The 17,700-nt window shown below is 47.4% G+C and overlaps 1 protein-coding gene across 1 annotated transcript in view; it reads right to left on the bottom strand.

Annotated features, from left to right (window-relative positions):
• The window catches only part of FLT1 (fms related receptor tyrosine kinase 1), a 577,293-nt gene that overhangs the window by 38,864 nt on the left and 520,729 nt on the right, over window positions 1-17,700 (bottom strand). Inside the window, exon 28 of the mRNA XM_069639312.1 lies at window positions 12,024-12,108. Coding sequence (XP_069495413.1) covers window positions 12,024-12,108 — 85 coding nt within the window. The remainder of the gene's footprint in view (window positions 1-12,023; window positions 12,109-17,700) is intronic.

The raw sequence follows: 17,700 nt of genomic DNA, 5'->3' as shown, positions 1-17,700 counted from the left end.
AGGTGCACACCTAGTGAAGTAGTAAATGATGAAAGTAAGATATTTGAAGAAATTCAATAACAGGTCGTAGGGTGTGGAGGAGGTAAAAATAGTGCGGGTAAAAAAACAAATGAAAAACATTGTGTCCAGAGCTATAGGACACCCCCACACCATACACTGGCATGGCAATGGACAATGCTACCCCTAACAGTGCCATGAAAAATGGGGTTGGACCGAATTATGTGGCCTGTACGTCTTGCTCTAATGATGTCAGAGAGAATAGGGTTAGATTGAATTATGATTCCGGGAGTGTGCGAGTACCGAGGCATTACAGGGTGGGCCTGCATTCCTTATGCTAATTTACCCTGCCCCCACCAATATTGTTGGCTCTGAATGCTGGCTCAATATTATAGGGCCAATGGTAAATGGAGCAGATCCAAGACACTTCAGGCTGGCTCACAGGTGGTTTAAAATTAGGCAGATTTGTCAGCGGGTTATCCACAGGTCTCAAGGGCATCAAAGGGGACCCCAAAAAGGTCCCCACCAAGGTATAGGGTTTCCACCCTCTCCTGGTGGGCGTATTATTCTGCCCATGGCCAGGCAACACTTTTTGCTGCACTTTTTTCGGCTCGGGAGGATAGCTCAGCGGCAACGTGCTCGCCTTGGAAGAAAGACGACACAGAGCAACACAGGTTCAATGCGCAGGTCTACGCTTAGAAACCTCTGGGTATTAAGCCTGTTATAAATGACCTATCATACCATGCTTGTGTGGAGTGGGAGAACGTCTTGTAATCACACTCCACCCGGGCTTTACCGCCTGGCAGGAATAATTATGCTCCACCTCAGAGGAATTAAGTTATTTGGTAATGAGGCCTGAGGTATTATGCAAAGGCACAGAAATGTCAACATCCTACTTATTTCACAAACAATAGTTAGCTAAACATGTGCAGGAATGAAAGTACTAACATGCAGCTTGGTTGCAGTGTTGCTGCATTGTGTTTGCTTTCCCTGTGCCTCCTGATGTTTTCTTAACAAGCCTTACTCCCTGGAGCTTGTCAAAGATGCAACCCTGATGTGTGCCCCCAGAACCCGAGGTTCCGAGGCAGGGGCTACACCACGTACTCTCACTCCAAGCAAGTCATCTTGAATGGCATACTGTAAGGAGCCATTACTGGTTGGTCATAGTTTAGATTATTTTTAAGGTGTACAGTACAAATGTACCCTGGGGCTAAGTCTCTTAGCCCCCCCTTCCAGAATCCATAGGTGAGGTATTATAGCTGGACATTATTCCCATGGACAGTGTGCGAGACACACATATTTATTTATTTATTTAAATTTATATAGCGCGCAAGCAGCCCAGGGGCATTGAGGCGCTGTTACTTGCAATAACTTAGTTACATGGTACATATGATAGCGATTGTTGACACATTATGAGTAGTACAGGAAATCATACTGTTGTTACAAATATTGCATTTGGGCGTAAATTACAAACATAAATGATAAGTATTTGTGCTGATGTGTCGGTCCTTATGTGAAGAGGGTAGTTTTCAATGTTTTGCGGAAGGTGGTGAGGGAGTCCTCGCCACGGATAATAAAGCAAAACAAAAGAGGTGATGGATGAAAGGTTTAGAAATAATCTTAATCGCAACACTCCAGGACATCCAGGATATATTCAAGAGCTGCCTGCCTGGGATTTCCAGGGGAAGCAAAGATCAACACCTGTTCCTTCCAATGTGATAGTGATATCTGGAGTCATGAATCTAACCTGTGATCTTTCCCAGGAAGGCGCCTGCGAAGTTGAATGTGCCAGTGCCTATTAAATGGATGACTGCCAGAATGTTTGAAAGGATGCAACCCTGAGATTAGGATTCAGGACCTCTATCATAGCCCCGATTTCCCATAAATATGTACTGCCTACCCAAGATACTTGTAATTTTTTTAAAGAATCTTCTGACCTGTTAACCCTGAAGTACTGTGGTACAAAACCTGCAATACCACCCTTCAGGGAACCAGCTTTCAATTTCCTAGAGCAGAGGTCTACAACCTGCTGCTCTCCCGATGGTTTGGACAATGATTCCTATGATCCCTCACCATTGACTATTCTGGCTGAGGCTGATGGGAGTTGTAGTCCAAAACATCAGGATAGCCAAAGGTTGCAGATTCCTGTCCTAGAGGGAGACCTGATGCTTACTTCCCTTGAAAGAACCATTCAAGGCTAAAACAGACGTGGGTACCGTGCCTGCTGGGCTTAGAGACCCAAGCTACTCCTCACTGATGAGGCCCAACAAGGCCGAAACACGTTGGAGGATGCTTGTGGTCTTGTGCAGAAGGGATGTGACCAAGCAGTTTGGGCTGGATTGCTTTTGGGTCGGGACGAAGCCTGATTTGCATATTGTCTTTCCCCTTTTGTAATGGCTTAGCAGGCGAAGAACGATGTCCTGGAGTGTTGCGATTAAGATTATTTCTAAACCTTTCATCCATCACCTCTTTTGTTTTGCTTTATTGTGCCCCTGCCTGGGATAACCAGACCATACTCTGTAGAAGAAGAAGAAGGGTGCAGGGAAAAGCGGAAATAGGATAGGTATGTAATGGACTAACAAATAGGGAAGATACAAGGGGAGTGTGATAGAGGAAATAAAATAGTCTACAAAGAAAAGCAAAGAAAGAGAGCATTTTCATTGAAAATCCAGGCAGAAAAAACAGGTTCTTCTCACTGCCTTCATTTGGGAGAACACTGACGAACACTGGTTCACTGAGACTCCCACATGAACGGCCTGCACAAATGGAGAGGGAGACAGGCTCATTACTTGCACCCAGAGGGTTTGGAGGGGCACTTCTGGTGACTGTTTGCACAAATGTACACGTGTTTTATGAAATGGCATTTATAACGCGCCTATACACAAGTATAATTAAAAAGGAAAATGCAAACTCATTTTTTTTGGAAGGCAATTAACACTACTACTAGCATTACTAGTCCCAATACCAATATTCCCCAGACCAGAGGAATCGGTAATAACCACCAAGGTATGGATTTGCGAGTTACTGGCAACTATAATTAGAGCCTATATTGACATAATCCTCTGTTTCTGATCCAGGTTTCTGATGCCAGCCAATTTAAAATCACAAACCTTACGGTACAAAACGCATCTATGTAGCTCATATAGGGCCTCATTACGACCCAGGCGGTAAGTTACCGCCTGGGTTGTACCTTTACCACCATGGCGTAAACTACGTTTACGCCATGGTGGTTGGCGGACTTACCGCCCCATTCCGAGGTTGGCGGGGCGGTAAGTCCCCAATCCCCATTTACCCTTCCCCATTTTTGCCCCATAGGGCATAATGGGAGTGGGGAAGGCGTTAATTACGCCACCGTAAATTACGGTGGCGTAATTAACAACAAGGTCCCTTAGCGCCATGGATTTTAACACCTGCTAAAAGCAGGTGTTAAATCCTCCATGGCGCTAAGGGACCTCGGAATCAGGCGGTAAGGGTCGGCGCTGTTTACGCTGCCGTAAACCCCTTACCGCCTGGGTCCTAATGAGGCCCATAGACTTTTTCAGAGGCTCTTGACCATAGACCTTCGGTGGTTCAAATAGTTATTCCAATAAACCCTAACCTATGGCATAGGCTATCCTAGAAATGTGTTCAATAGATGGGTAGGTCATGCCGACACCACCTCCCCCCTCCCACCCAGTTGATAAGCTTTAGACACAATAAAGGCCCACATCTGCAAAAGGAACCTTTTCTATGTATTGCTATTTCTAATGCCAGTTTAGTTTTGGCATGGGCCTGGGTGCATGTGAGTCCGCGCTTAGTAGGCCAAAGGTACCAAGAGATGATCCAGGCACATCACTTGAAACCTGCTCTCCCTGTGCAAAAGGCACAAGGGCCATTTGCAAAGCAGGGGCCGCTTTGGTAATACAAAAGGGCCAACTATGCCCTTTCTGTGATACTAAATATGTGCCCGGCTATCTTTGCTGCAGTGCATTCAAGAGGGGCTTTTACTTCATTTGCATGTGGGCGTGCCCAATGTAAATGAGGGAATCTGATTGCCTGTAGACATGGTTTGTATTAACAAGCCATGTGCATTAGCAATCAAGTCCTTTGTGGGTGTGGCCCTTGGCAGTAAGCGGAAACACACTGCACACTCGTCACACTGCCCCTTTGAATGGGTATACCGGTTCCCAGGATCCCATGGGTTGGGCCACCGGCGGGTGGCGCATTTACAGACTGCACTGCCACCCATGGGGTGACCCAAGCCCCTCAAGAGGAGCAAATGGCTTTCATCCTAAGGGGCAAGCAAGACAACCCAGAGTCACGAGTTTGAATCCCGATCCCGCGCGCTCTTAGAGGCTGGTCTCCAGCTTGAAGCGCGATATAAAAGATCCATTTATTTTTTTATCCTGACAAAAGCTGACGCAATGGAGTGGAAATTCCAGTTTTTGTAGGTGGGAGGGGTTGCAAGTGCTCTCCAACATTAGGAAATGCTGCACCGCTCCCGTATACACTCGGGAGTGGCTTTCATTTTTAAGAATGAGATACAAAAGCCTGGTCTGTGCCTGTCATAGCCTGTCTACGGTGACCCAAGTGCAACCGAGGCCTTTTTTATTCTGGCCCCTGAAGTCTATTGCAATCTGGCACACCTCGTTGCAGTGTCGGTTTCACCAGATTTTCGGTGGCATTTGGTTTATGTGAGGCGAACCCTCATTCCCCTCCTCCCATGCTAAAAATCATTATTATAAATTCCCTGACCCTCCGCCCCACCAAAGAATGCGTCAAACGGGCCATTTCATCAAATGTGGTCAAGCGGCTGCCTGCCATGGGGTGGGCTATCATATATTACAAGTGTATTATACTTGGGATGCAATTATCTACTCTTCTGGGTTGGGCTGCAGGCGGGTATTTCCATTTCATCCTTTCCCCCTTTTGTCTATCTGTATCACTACGGTGCGTTTCTATTTTCCGTCAGATATGGTATGTACGGGTGTGCTAGTTTCAGAAATAAACCAGCAATGGCCATGCCAACAGTTTGGGCTTATGTGTAGGCCTGGGAAGGAATTTTCCAGGCAATGCTATAATGGTACTAACTGGCCATTAATGATAGCAGTTGAAAAAAGGTGCGAGTACCAAGGCATGTAATAGCAATGGCTGGCAAATGCCTGTACACAAACCAAAAATGTTGGCTTTGCCAATGCTTATTTTTATAGGACTTCAGTGAGGGACACGCACACTGCTTATGATTCAAGTGGCTGAAGGCCGACTTTCTTAAGAATTTGTATTATACCCATAGCTCATTTACAGCTCCAATGAAGCCATGAAATCTCCGAAGACGGCTTTGAAATAACAGGTCAAGTACTTTGAGTGCAATGGCTGATTTTGTTGCTTAACAATTTACCTCAAAGAGATCCCAAAAGAATGTGTTTTGGGCAGAGAGGGGTCGTTAGTGGGTGGGAATGACCGTAGGGAATTAGCATGGCCATGGGCAGTCAGTGGGTGGGTAAATACCCAAACGCCACCTAAAGAATTTGTATCTCTACTCATATGCCATCCCCCCCTAGCTGCACTCTAATGCAATAGTTTTGTCTTACAGGTGGTGCTTAGCGTCACCTAATAAGCACAACTAAAAAGGACAAAAATATCCTGCAGCCTACTTTCCTCTGGTCTTTCGTAAACTGTGAATGCTCATCATATGTGTAAAACACTGAAATGAGTACCACACAACATCCCTTCTTCTTTTTTTATATATTTATTTTTGATTTTTTGTAAAGTGCTTACACCACCAAAATCATCTTCAGAGCTCGTGGAAACCAGGTTGGGATGGGGGTGGGCGGGACGGAGCAATAGTGAAAGAACAAGTTACTTCTTACCTTGTAACGTTCTTTCGACGGGATGTACCTCCGACGTATTCCTCATCTTAGATATATATCCTTCCAGCTCTGCTGGCCTCGGAAATTTTTTTCTCTAGAGGGCGCTGCGTGTCGACGTCCCTCGAGTCGATGTCCCTCGACAGCCGCTGTATCGACGCTCGATGTCATCCTGCCTATAAAGGCCGCGCGCAGCGTCCGTTGCTCAGTTCCGTTTTGTAGCCCACAGTATTACTGCCTGGACTAGACTAATCACCCTGAAGGAGCGTAAGCTGCAACAACAAGGGAAGTAGAACTGCGGGGATGGATGGGAGGGTCGATGAGGAATACGTCGGAGGAACATCCCGTCGAAAGAACGTTACAAGGTAAGAAGTAACTTGTTCTTCGAAGGGATTGTGTCCTCCGACGTATTCCTCATCTTAGATAGGCTCCCATAGCAGTATTCTATATTCGGAGGAGGGAGTACTGACTTCATGCTGTCTTCTATTGATGAATAGAATGCAGTACAGCCCTTCCAAACCTAGTCTCTTGACTGGAGGTGGAATCCAGATTGTAAAAACGTGTAAAGGTATGGACAGACGACCATGTAGCGGCCGCACATATGTCTTTAACCGGCACGCCTCTTTTGAGGGCCGATGAAGCTGCAATACCTCTGGTCGAATGAGCCCTAAGGTTTTGGGGGGGCTCTTTCCCTGCCAGTTTATAACATTCCAGAATGGCTAGAATGATCCATCTGGAAATGGTCTGCTTAGTTATTGGTAACCCCAGCTTGTGACCTGCGTAACCTACAAACAGCTGGTCTGCCTGTCTTATCCTGGCTAGTCTACTAATGTAAAAACTTAAAACCCTCCTAGGGTCTAGTCTGTGTAACCTCTCTTCCTCTTTCCCCGGGTGAGGAGGAGGATGATAGAAAGATGGTAGGGTAATCTTCTGAGTGATATGGAATTCAGAAACCACCTTTGGGAGGAAATTAGGCTTCACTTGCAGGACAACTTTGTCTTTGTGAAAGATTGTATGAGGGGGTTTACAAGAAAGAGCTTGTAATTCGCTCACCCTTCTAGCAGATGTAAGTGCTATTAATAAAACAGTTTTAAGGGTAAGGAATCTTAACGAACAAGAATGGAGAGGTTCGAAAGGTGTACCCATCAGGAAAGTTAGTACCAAGTTTAAATCCCATAGGGGAACTTGGAATGGTCTTGGGGGATAAACATTGGTTAACCCCTTTAGAAACTGAATTACCAAGGGTAATTTGAAATACGATGGTTCTTCCGCAGTACGCTTAAAGATAGATAGCGCTGCGAGATAGCCCTTAATGGTGCCAACTTGAAGGCCTGAATTTGCCAAATATAGTAGGAAGGACAAAACCATTGGTGTACCACATGAAAATGGGTCGATATTCTGTTCTCTACACCAGCTGCAAAATCTGTTCCAACGGCAGCGGTATAAAGACTTTGTTGCTGGCCTCCTTGCCGAAAGCAACACCTCCATAACATCATCAGGGAGGTCCCAATCCTTGTACCTCAGCCGTTCAGAAGCCAAGCGTGAAGGTTGAGGGTTTTGATGTCTGGATGGAGAACCTGACCTCCCTTCTGTGAGAGTAGGTTCTCTCTGAGAGGAAGTCGAATTGGAGGGCAGATGGACAAGTCTAGAAGGTCCGGGTACCACGTTCTCCTGGCCCAATCCGGGGCAATTAGGATCATGGTTCGCCGGAATCTTCTCAACCTCCTGATCATTTGAGGAATGACAGGGACCGGTGGGAACGCGTACAGAAGCGGAAACTCCCAGCCCACTATGAACGCGTCTCCCAGAGCTCCTCTCGGAGGAAATTCCCTTGAGCAGAACAGGTCGCATTTCCTGTTTAGGCTGGTGGCGAACAGATCTACCTGAGGGGCTCCCCAAAGGGCGAAGATCTCTTGAAGGACTTCCTGAGCTAGCTCCCATTCGTGGGAGACTGTGTTCTGCCTGCTCAGAGCATCCGCTGTCAAGTTCTTCTCTCCGGCTAGGTGAACTGCCGATAGAGAGATTCCTTCTTGGATTGCCCAAAACCAGAGCTGCATCGCCTCTCTGCACAGGGGTAGTGATCCTACGCCTCCTCTTTTGTTGAGGTAATGCATGGCCACCGTGTTGTCCGACATTATCAGGACGTTCTTCCCTTGTACAGCTGGCAGGAAAGCCTTCAACGCAAGTCTGATGGCTCTCAGCTCTAACAGGTTGATGTGTAGTCTGGACTCCGATGAAGACCAACGACCGCTGATGGTGAAGTCGTTGGCGTGGGCTCCCCACCCCGTGAGTGAGGCATCCGTGACTACTGTTATCTCCGGCCAGGGTTGCCAAAACTGTTCTCCTTTCAGAATGTTCTCCTGACAGGCCCACCACTGAAGGTCTCGAGCCACCCTGCCGGGAACCTGAAGAAGATCTGTCATTCTCCCTGAGAATTGTGACCACTGAGTCCTCAGTGCCCACTGGAGGGATCTCATTCTCAGGCGAGCCTCTGGCACAAGGAAAATGCAGGATGCCATGAGGCCTAGCAACCTCAAAAAGTCGAAGGCTGGGAGACGTTGGGCATGCTGGAACTTGGTAACCATCTGTAGAATATCTTGAGCCCTCACCTCTGGTGGCGAGGCTTTTCCCAGAGAAGTATCCAGGATCGCTCCTATGAACTGGAGTCTCTGCGATGGTATCATTTGTGACTTCTTTAAATTGAGGGAGAAGCCCAGTCTGTGAAGGAAATGGCACACGTGATTTAGCTGGATCTGAGCTTGCTCCGGAGAAACAGCCCTGATCAGCCAATCGTCCAGGTAGGGGTAGACGTGAATCCCTTCCCTCCTTAGACTTGCAGCCACTACCGACATTAACTTGATGAAGACCCTCGGGGCGGAGGTCAGCCCAAATGGCAGTACTCGAAATTGATAGTGAGAGTTGCCAATTGCGAACCTCAGGTACTTCCTGTGTTTGAGATGGATAGGCACATGGAAATAAGCGTCCTGAAGGTCCAGAGATACCAACCAGTCCTGAAACTGAAGGGCCTGGAGGATCTGAGAAAGAGTGACCATCTTGAATTTGTCTTTTCTGAGGAATTTGTTCAATTCTCGCAAGTCCAAGATGGGTCTCAGTCCTCCGTCTTTCTTCGGAATGAGAAAGTAAGGGGAGTACCAGCCCTTGTCCCTCTCCGCTACAGGTACCGGTTCTATGGCACCTTTCTCTAGCAGGTCCAAAATTTCCTGCAAGAGGAGCGGATCTGGAGCTTTCTGAGAGCTGATCCCTGGTGGATGACTCTGAGGTATACGTAGGAAAGGCAGGCAGTAACCTTGGGCGACTGTTTCCAATGCCCAAGCATCTGACGTGATAGCCTGTCATACCGTCAGATGTTGAGTCAACCTGCCTCCTACAGGTGTCCTGTGAGGGGAGTCCTCAGAGTGGTTTTGGGCGGCTGATGCAGATGCCGATGGTAAAGAGGCACCTGCTGTTGCTGCGGCTTTAGAATATCTACCCCGTCCACCTCGGGTAGTTCTTCTTTGACCTCTTTGAGCCGGTCGTCCTCTACCTCTTCCGAATGCGGAGTAGAAGCGAAAGGACTTGTCCCTCGCAGAGGTTCCTGTGGGACGAAAAGGAGTCTGACGGATTGCAGCTCCTAGGGATTTTGCTGCAGCTTTTGAAGTTTGCAGTTTCTCTAAACTGTCATCCGCCTTTTTCCCGAACAAAGAAGAGCCATCGAATGGCATGTTCAAGAGCCTGGCTTGCACATCTGGGGCAAAACCCGACTTTCTCAACCAAGCGAATCTCCTGGTTGATGTACTTGCCGCCATTGCTCTGCTGATACTGTCAGCCGAATCAATGCCCGTCTGGAGGGATTCGCACATAGCGTCTTTACCGTCCTGTATAATATTCAGGAACGCATCCCTTTCTTCTCCCTCCGGGATGCAGTCAGCCGCTGTAGAAGCACACTCCCAAAGTGTATGGCTGAACCTAGCAAGGGTGCAAGTAGCATTAACAGACTTTAATGCCATGCTACATGCTGAAAAGACTTTCTTTGCCATAGCATCATATTTTTTATCGTCCCTGTCCTGTGGGACTGTAGGATAAGCCGTCTTGACATCGGTAGAGGATGCTGCTTGTACCACCAGACTTTCTGGGGATGGATGTTTAGACAAAAACTCTGGGTCTGTGGAAGATACCCTGTACTTTGCAGACAGTTTTTTATTTACTGCTGGTATTACATCTGGGGTTTCCCAGTTTGTCATGATCTTTCTCTGAAGAGCTTTATGAAAGGGCACCACAGGATCCTCTTGTGGGCCTTTGTCGAGAATATCCATGAGGTCATCTTGCTGGAAAGATTGTGAAGGTGCAGACCACCCCATGAACTCTGTAATCCTGGCCATTAAGGCTCTGTAGGGGGTTTCAGCATGCTCCCCCGGGTCTGGCTTAGCAAAATCCACCTCAGGGGAAGTGTGTAACCCACTTGCCTCATGTAAAGAATCATGAAGATCCTTTAATCTGCGCTCTTCAGAGGAAAATTCCTCTCTAATTGGGGTTACAGGTCCCTGTAACTCAAATGTGTCTTGTTCAGACAAATCACCCTCTTCTAAAATTGAGGATATAGTTCTCAATTGTTCTGAACTCATAAAGGGAGTAAATCCCATTTCCAAGGCAGAGGGTGCCGAACTTGTCATTATTGGCCTCGAAAACGTCGATGTCGTCGACGCCGACGTCGAAGGCTTCGAGCGTGGCGTCGAAAACAGAGGTGGAGGCCTCGAGGACCTTGACAGAATTGGAATTCTACTCGACAATATCGACGCCATCGACGTCGAGGGCCTGGGGATAGTCACTGGATGTGTGGTCACCGTGACTTTTCTTGGCGTCGACGCCGGTGTCGAGGCCGGCGTCGAGTCGACAGACCCGTGTGTCGAAGGTCCCTTCGACAACGGCGTCGAAGACATCGACCTCGACGTCGACGGAACCTTCGTCGACGGCGTCGACGAAACCTTCGAGGAAGGTTTGGAGGTCATAGTCCTGCTCGAGGGTTCGAGACGCGCTCGAGAGGTTTCTTTCGCCGGGTACTGTGACTCGCGGCGTTTTTGACCTTCGGGTCTTTCGACCAGAGCATCGCTCTCGGCAGTCTTCGAGGGGGTCGAGGCCGCTTTCTCGAAGACGCTCATCATATTTTTTCGGAATTCCTCCCATTCAGCCCGGGAACTATGTTTCGTGGGGCAAGGGATTCTTTTTGGCGAAACAGAGGAAGAGGAAGACGGAGAAGGGGATCTTCGACGTCTCCTCTTCGAGTGCTTCGATCTCGAGGAGTGATGAGACCCACTCCGAGATCTGGAGCGCGAATGGTGACGAGGAGACGAATGTCTCGACTTCGTCGACGAAGAAGAAGCTTTAAAAGTCTTACCTTTCTCCAGCTTCCCCCTACGCTCCTTCAGGGCCTTAGCTGTCATGGACATACAGTCCTCGCATTCCGAACAATGGTGTTCAGCTCCCAAGCACCACAGACAATTTCTGTGAGGATCGGTCAACGACATCTTTTTCCCACAATCTCGACATTTTTTGAAGCCGGATAGAGGAGTTGTCGGTTCCGACGAGGAAGCCATCGAGTACGGATCGAATAACTCGAGGTAAATAGGATTAATCTGACTAAGAACTGAGCAACGGTATTCCGAGGCACCGAGTAAGCGCGGAAAAACGGAACTGAGCAACGGACGCTGCGCGCGGCCTTTATAGGCAGGATGACGTCGAGCGTCGATACGGCGGCTGTCGAGGGACATCGACTCGAGGGACGTCGACGCGCAGCGCCCTCTAGAGAAAAAATTTTCCGAGGCCAGCAGAGCTGGAAGGATATATATCTAAGATGAGGAATACGTCGGAGGACACAATCCCTTCGAAATATATATTCCATCTGCCCATAAGGGTGGTTTTGCCCTCGTCAGAACCTCATACGATCAGGTTCACTTAACATTAAACTACTGAAGGTAGCCAAGATGTACTATGCATTATGAACCATTTCTCAATATTACTTTAGAAAGTCAAACACACAGGGCCTGATTCACAGAATGCTTTCCCGTGGGATTGGACCATTATAAAACGCTTCTGTGAATCAAGCCCACACTCTCGTACATCAAGGTCAACGTGTAAAAACGAAACATCCATTCTGTCAGCAGGAATTTCATTTTTAAAACCTACCTCAAAAACTGACGGATCTTTCGGAGAAAGTTCTTCAAAGGTTTTTACTCTCTGCGGTTGTTTTAATTTGTAGGTGTTTATGTACCTGTTTAGAATAAAAATAACGAGAATATTAACTTTAAAAGAAAACTTAAATATGAAGTATGGACTCATGGTATTCTAAGACACCAGGCTGCAGAATATGAGTCTGGAATTTCATGCTAATTCTCTCTTTGCCTTCCCTTTCACTCGGTTGGCTGTGCAGAGAGTTGACAAGGGAATGGCACAGGCGAGAGGAGAGGGAAAAATGTGTTTCTAGAGTTATTGAAATGTGTGGTAGCAGTGACTGCCTGAGGAAAAAAAATAATCTTGAAAATGACTCCTAGGGGCCATGTTGGCATTCTTCAGAGGTTGAAGTGTTGAGTCAGCGGTTTACAGGAGATCATAGGGCAGGGGTCGGCAACCTTTGGCTCTATAGGTGTTTTGAACTACAACTCCCATCATCCCTAACCAGCATAGTGAATAGTCGGATATAATGGGAACTTTAGTCCAGAACATTGGGAGAGCCAAAGGTTGAAGACCCCTGTAGGGTATTGCAAATATTGAGGGGGTTTGTACTGAAGAGTTTTCTGAGAGATGCAATTTTTTAGGTGGTGTATGTTTGAACGGTGAGCAGAGAGTCCTTGTCGAAGCTCTGTCCCATTCACAGTACGAGGGCTTCCGAAGGAAGTCAGTAGGGTGACGATGGAATGGCGATGCCATGGAACAATGGAAAACCATCGCGATTGAAGTAAAAGCCATTGATGCCAACATCAACAGCAGAAGGAAACGCAACATGGCAAGCGCTAGAGTTCCTAAGGTCAGGTGAAGCTGAGAGGTGGGAAGTGGCACGACTAGCTATAAGGAGGAATCGTTAAAAGCCATTGTGGGTGGGGCCTACGGCATATAAGAATTGCCCTTACCAAATCCCTGAACCTGGCAGGATCACGTGTCATGGTAAAACAAGGAATGGGGTTTCACCAGGAGATTTGGGATATTTTCTCTGGGAAGTGGAAGCTTGATACAGGATGAAAGGAAAGACGCATGATGAAAGGAGGGCTGTTGTGATAGTAGCATTAGAGGCATGCAAACTATACTTATTGAAATAAGCTCCTTGGATGCTAATAAGGGAGCTATAGTGGGCTGGGCAGGTCTTATATTTAACAGTGAGTGTATAATCGGTAGAACGGGGATGAAAGTGGTCGAAGGGGGATCAGAAAGCAAAGGAAAGAGTAGCTACCACGGTCCAGAGAGAGATGGGTGTGCCTGGCGAGAACATTTGTTGAAACACACCATGGAAAGGCAAGGGAAGTAGGGCCTGTGCAGCCACATCCGGGTATCAGTAGTGCTACAGATTCACCATGTGTGGGAAGCACCATTGCCAGGATGGAGCAGCTACAACGACTTTTTAAGATTTATGTGTTCCCCGCTATCCCACCAGTAATTCTTGTGGGATACTGGGGAACTACCATACTGTCTCCCCCACCAATATCCCAGTGTTACCGGGATACTATGGGCAGCAGAGATGCCGGTAACTCCCTCTTTCATGGAGTCCCATAGGACTCCATGGGACGGGGTTGCCCGAGTTACCGGCACCATTAGTAACGCCAGTGATTCAGGCATTTATCTGCCGGTAGGTGTCTGATCTACTGGCAGGTCAAGCCTGCCGTTAGATCAGAGCCTCTATCAGAAGACTTGGAGTTGGCCTGTCCGGAAAGGTGCCGGTATACGTTGTTAACAGTACCTTATTTCCGGACCAACCAACTTGTAATGAGGGCCTTAGAGTGGACGTTATCTATGGACATGCAAGACATGTGAACGGAGAATAGCACAGGAGCAATGCGCTGGCTGGTCTTGGAAGCAAGACCACGCAGAACAGAGGCTTGAATCCCGGATCTGTTCTTAGAAATTGTACTCGGGTACGGTATTGGGCGCGTTATAAAAAAAAAACAAATAAATAAATAAGAGAGTTCGGTGTGTGAAGGATGCCATTTCAAACTTAAGATCTTGCAGAAGGCTCTTCTGTTCCTGCCCTCCCACCTGTGTGTCCCTGTAGTCTGCACTTCTACCTTTGGAACCTTAGACTACTGTAACGCTCTTCTCTTGTCTCAGCCTGCTTAAATTCTTCACCACCTTCAAGTATTACAGAACACTGCTGCAAGAGTGGTTACTGGTATCTCTGCTCGGGACCACATATCTCCCGTCCTGCACCACCTTCTTTTGCTTCCGGCCGGACGTTGCATTGAGTTTGTCTCTTTGCATTGTGCATTGGGGCTTTTACGGCCATTGTGCTGACTTTTTGCAGCAGAAGTTCTGTCACTATAGACCCACCAGAGTGCTTCGCTCTGCCTCTGATTTTTTTATTCAGGTTCCCAGGTTCCATCCGACTAGGTTGTGTGGCCGAGCTTTTTCTGTAGCTGCTGCGGTGCTTTAGAATAAACCTTGTTCTCTTCACGCCATTGATAATCATTTTCATTTCTGTTGCCATCTAAAAACCCATTTGTTTTGAAGTTCTCTTAGGTGGCCGGTTCGCGCTTCCTCTCTTCAGCGCCTTGGTGCCTCCGGGTGATAGTGCGCTTTATAAATGCAGTTAACATAACATAAGTGTGGGGCCTTGATGGGTGCCGCCATTATCGAGCGCACACCACCTCCCGCTGCTCCTTTCTGTCTCGTGTCCTCTCGTGGGCTCCCTCCCATCACTCGAAATATAGGGGTGGTGGTTTGTCTTGAGAAGAACATTTTGGCGAAGAGTAATGGATAATTGATGACAACTCCCGAGTGTTGGAAATACCTGATGGCGCTTGGATTGTACAAGGGAAATACATGGATATAAAGCGTAGGAAGCAAGGGTCTGGATTCAAGGCACAGCCCTGGCTTGAAGCATACCTGCCTAACCTCTGGGTGTTTTATGCTCTTCTCCGGGTCTCCGGGGAAGAGTGTGGAGTCTCTGAGTTTTCTGGCCGTAGATTTGTGTGCTTGGATTCCTTTCCTGCCATGCAATACCGGCAAGTAACGCTGTGTCTTTTGTCGCTTTTTAACATCTCGTCTGACGGGAGTAAATGAGAGAGTTAACGGTAATGAAGAGCACACATTACGGCCTCCACTATGGGGAACACGTGCTATGCCACATGGGGATAAAAAAAAAAAAAGCTATTTTGGCGTGTTCGAGGGATCACATTGATAATGCACTCTGTTAACATTCACGTTCAAATTTGAAATATATATATATATATATATATATATATATATATATATGATGCATCCTTTAATATGTTCTGCACATTTAGAGCTTATTAGATTCCTGTGAGTTTTTATACACATATAGTACCAACTTAAATATACTGCAATGTGTGGGCGTGGCCTTGCAGACGTGTGGGCGGAGCCTTCCGTTGACGTAGATCTCTGGGTTTTTCATTTTGGAATGTAGGCAGGTGTATGGCTTGAAGGGAAGGACAGGTCAATCAGGAGGATATAAAGAACATTCCAGGAAGGAGAGACTAAACTTGGAATTACAGTTGAAGTCAGGATCCTAGAAGGGTAGGCCTGGGAGTGGGCATGAAGCAAGTGAGTAAGGCTCTGCGAGGTGGAGGCGTTCTTGTGCTGGATATCAGTGAGAGGTGCTGTGCTGTACAGAATCGCAATAGTCTGCAAGCAAATGTCCTTTCAGTGTGCAGGAGTATGCTCTTCCACTGGCATTTCTGAGTACAATACTCCATCCTCAGGGCTATACACATTTTATAATCACACCATGTAATTCATTAGCACACCACATTAAATGTTGTATACATACCATGACCGTAGTCCATGTTCCAATATCATTAGAGAAAAAAGAAAATAAACATCAATCAGCTTACGAACAACATTTAATGTGGTGTGCTAAGGAATTACATGGTGTGATTATAAAATGTGTATAGCCCTGAGGATGGAGTATTGTACTCCGAAATGCATTGGCACTTAATCACTCTATGACTTTGGAATCATTGTTTGCTTATTGGACAGTTCTGGCTCTGAAGAGCTGTTCATAAATTTAATTTTATTGAAATTAAACATTGGAGAGTCTATTAGTGCAACAAGGAAATTACAATATGACATTTGATATGGGAACAAAGACATTGGCACAAAAACAGAAGAAAAAGAATACTGTTTAAATACATTAAAGTCAATTGTTTGAGCTGAGCTTGATTGACACTGATGAAAGCTTCAGGTAGTATCAGGTGGCTTCACCTGGTTGTGGCTTGTTTTAGGTTCCAACCAACCCCATCTTTGAGTTGGAAAGCAGTCTCAGGCAGGGTTCAGTGAGGCTGATGGGTGCTGTCCGAATGTTGGGGTGGTTGGGCCTGGGCGGGGGTGAATGGGCCACACCGAAAAATCTTGCTCAGGGTGCTGACAGACCTTGGGGCCGGCACTGATAATGGCTGCACTCTTTCAAGGCTCTGAGCCCTTTTGAACTCCTCCACGGGTGTCCAAAACCTCCCATTGTGCAGTGGTAGGACATTGTGCCCTGCTCAATCACTTCACAAGCAGTGGTGTCGTCGGCAATCAAATTTAGGGCGGGCACAAGACAAAAGTAGGGGCACAGCCAAAAATAAGGGGGCCGCCTATGAAAGGGAATGTGTGACATCACACGCACTCCTGCAGAGCACAGAAGCTTTGTGCACACCAACTACCAAACCCCGCTGCACCTCCCCTCCCATCAGAATGTAGACACTAATGACCCATCATTCACAGTTTTGTGCGCTATATTCTGATTGGAAGGGCTGGTTTTGACGGCAGAGGGAACTTACCAGTTCTTCATTGTTGATTGCGGCCCTGTGCGTGCGCCGTGTAGGCGAACACAGCACTGCAGACAGTGCAGTTAGTAGTCCAGCTGATGTAGGGGGGCCCAGGATTTCAGAGGAGGGGCCCAGACTCCCCCGGACCACCTATAGCGACGCCACTGTTCACGAGTGGGTAACCTCCCTGTTTATCCAGAGCGGGCTGAATTCTCCAGGGGTACACAGCCGGCCGCCTTGGGAGATGCACTGTGCGGGCAGGGGAATGGCCTGCCATAGGGTTGGTGTTGTGCTCTGCTCCAGACGTACGACAATGCACTCCTGGCTTCCCCTGTGCCGTGAACGGTGAGGAATCGCCAGATGCATTTCCTGCCGATCAAGGGCAAGGCAGCATCGACGTGGGATTCCTGGCCACACAATGCCGGGAGGCCATTTCGGGTGAGAGTTTCTTCCAAGCTGGCCAGTGCTGAAATGAAGAATGTAGGGGAGTGACCATGTGGGCAGCAGGGACTTACATTTCACCCTTGAATAATGTATAACTGAGGCTCGGATTTTTACTGCACAGGCTCCTGACAAGCATGATAAAGTGAGGCGGGCAGTATGGATCCATGCACAGTTTTCACACCGCTCTCAGATTATGGCAATTTAAAATGTACAAGTAAACAGCAGACTACACGGCTTTGCAACAGAGGTGGGAGCAATTTCTTCGTTATCATTGGGTGGTGGTAACTAAAGAGGGGAGCCGGAGAAGAGTGCCCCCTAACATTTAGATATGAGTTCCATTTTCGGGATACTCTCTGGTGCTTCTGGGCTATCTTTGCTTCTACATACCTCCAGGTGAAGAAATTAAACTATGGCATCTGGAGAAAATAAGTGATCTGACTTTT

This window comes from Ambystoma mexicanum, chromosome 7q (genome assembly GCF_040938575.1).
Source record: "Ambystoma mexicanum isolate Mex_15411 chromosome 7q, UKY_AmexF1_1, whole genome shotgun sequence".
NCBI classification, from domain to species: domain Eukaryota; kingdom Metazoa; phylum Chordata; class Amphibia; order Caudata; family Ambystomatidae; genus Ambystoma; species Ambystoma mexicanum.
Note: the sequence above shows the minus strand (reverse complement) of the source record. Positions and strands in the feature narration are given on the sequence as shown.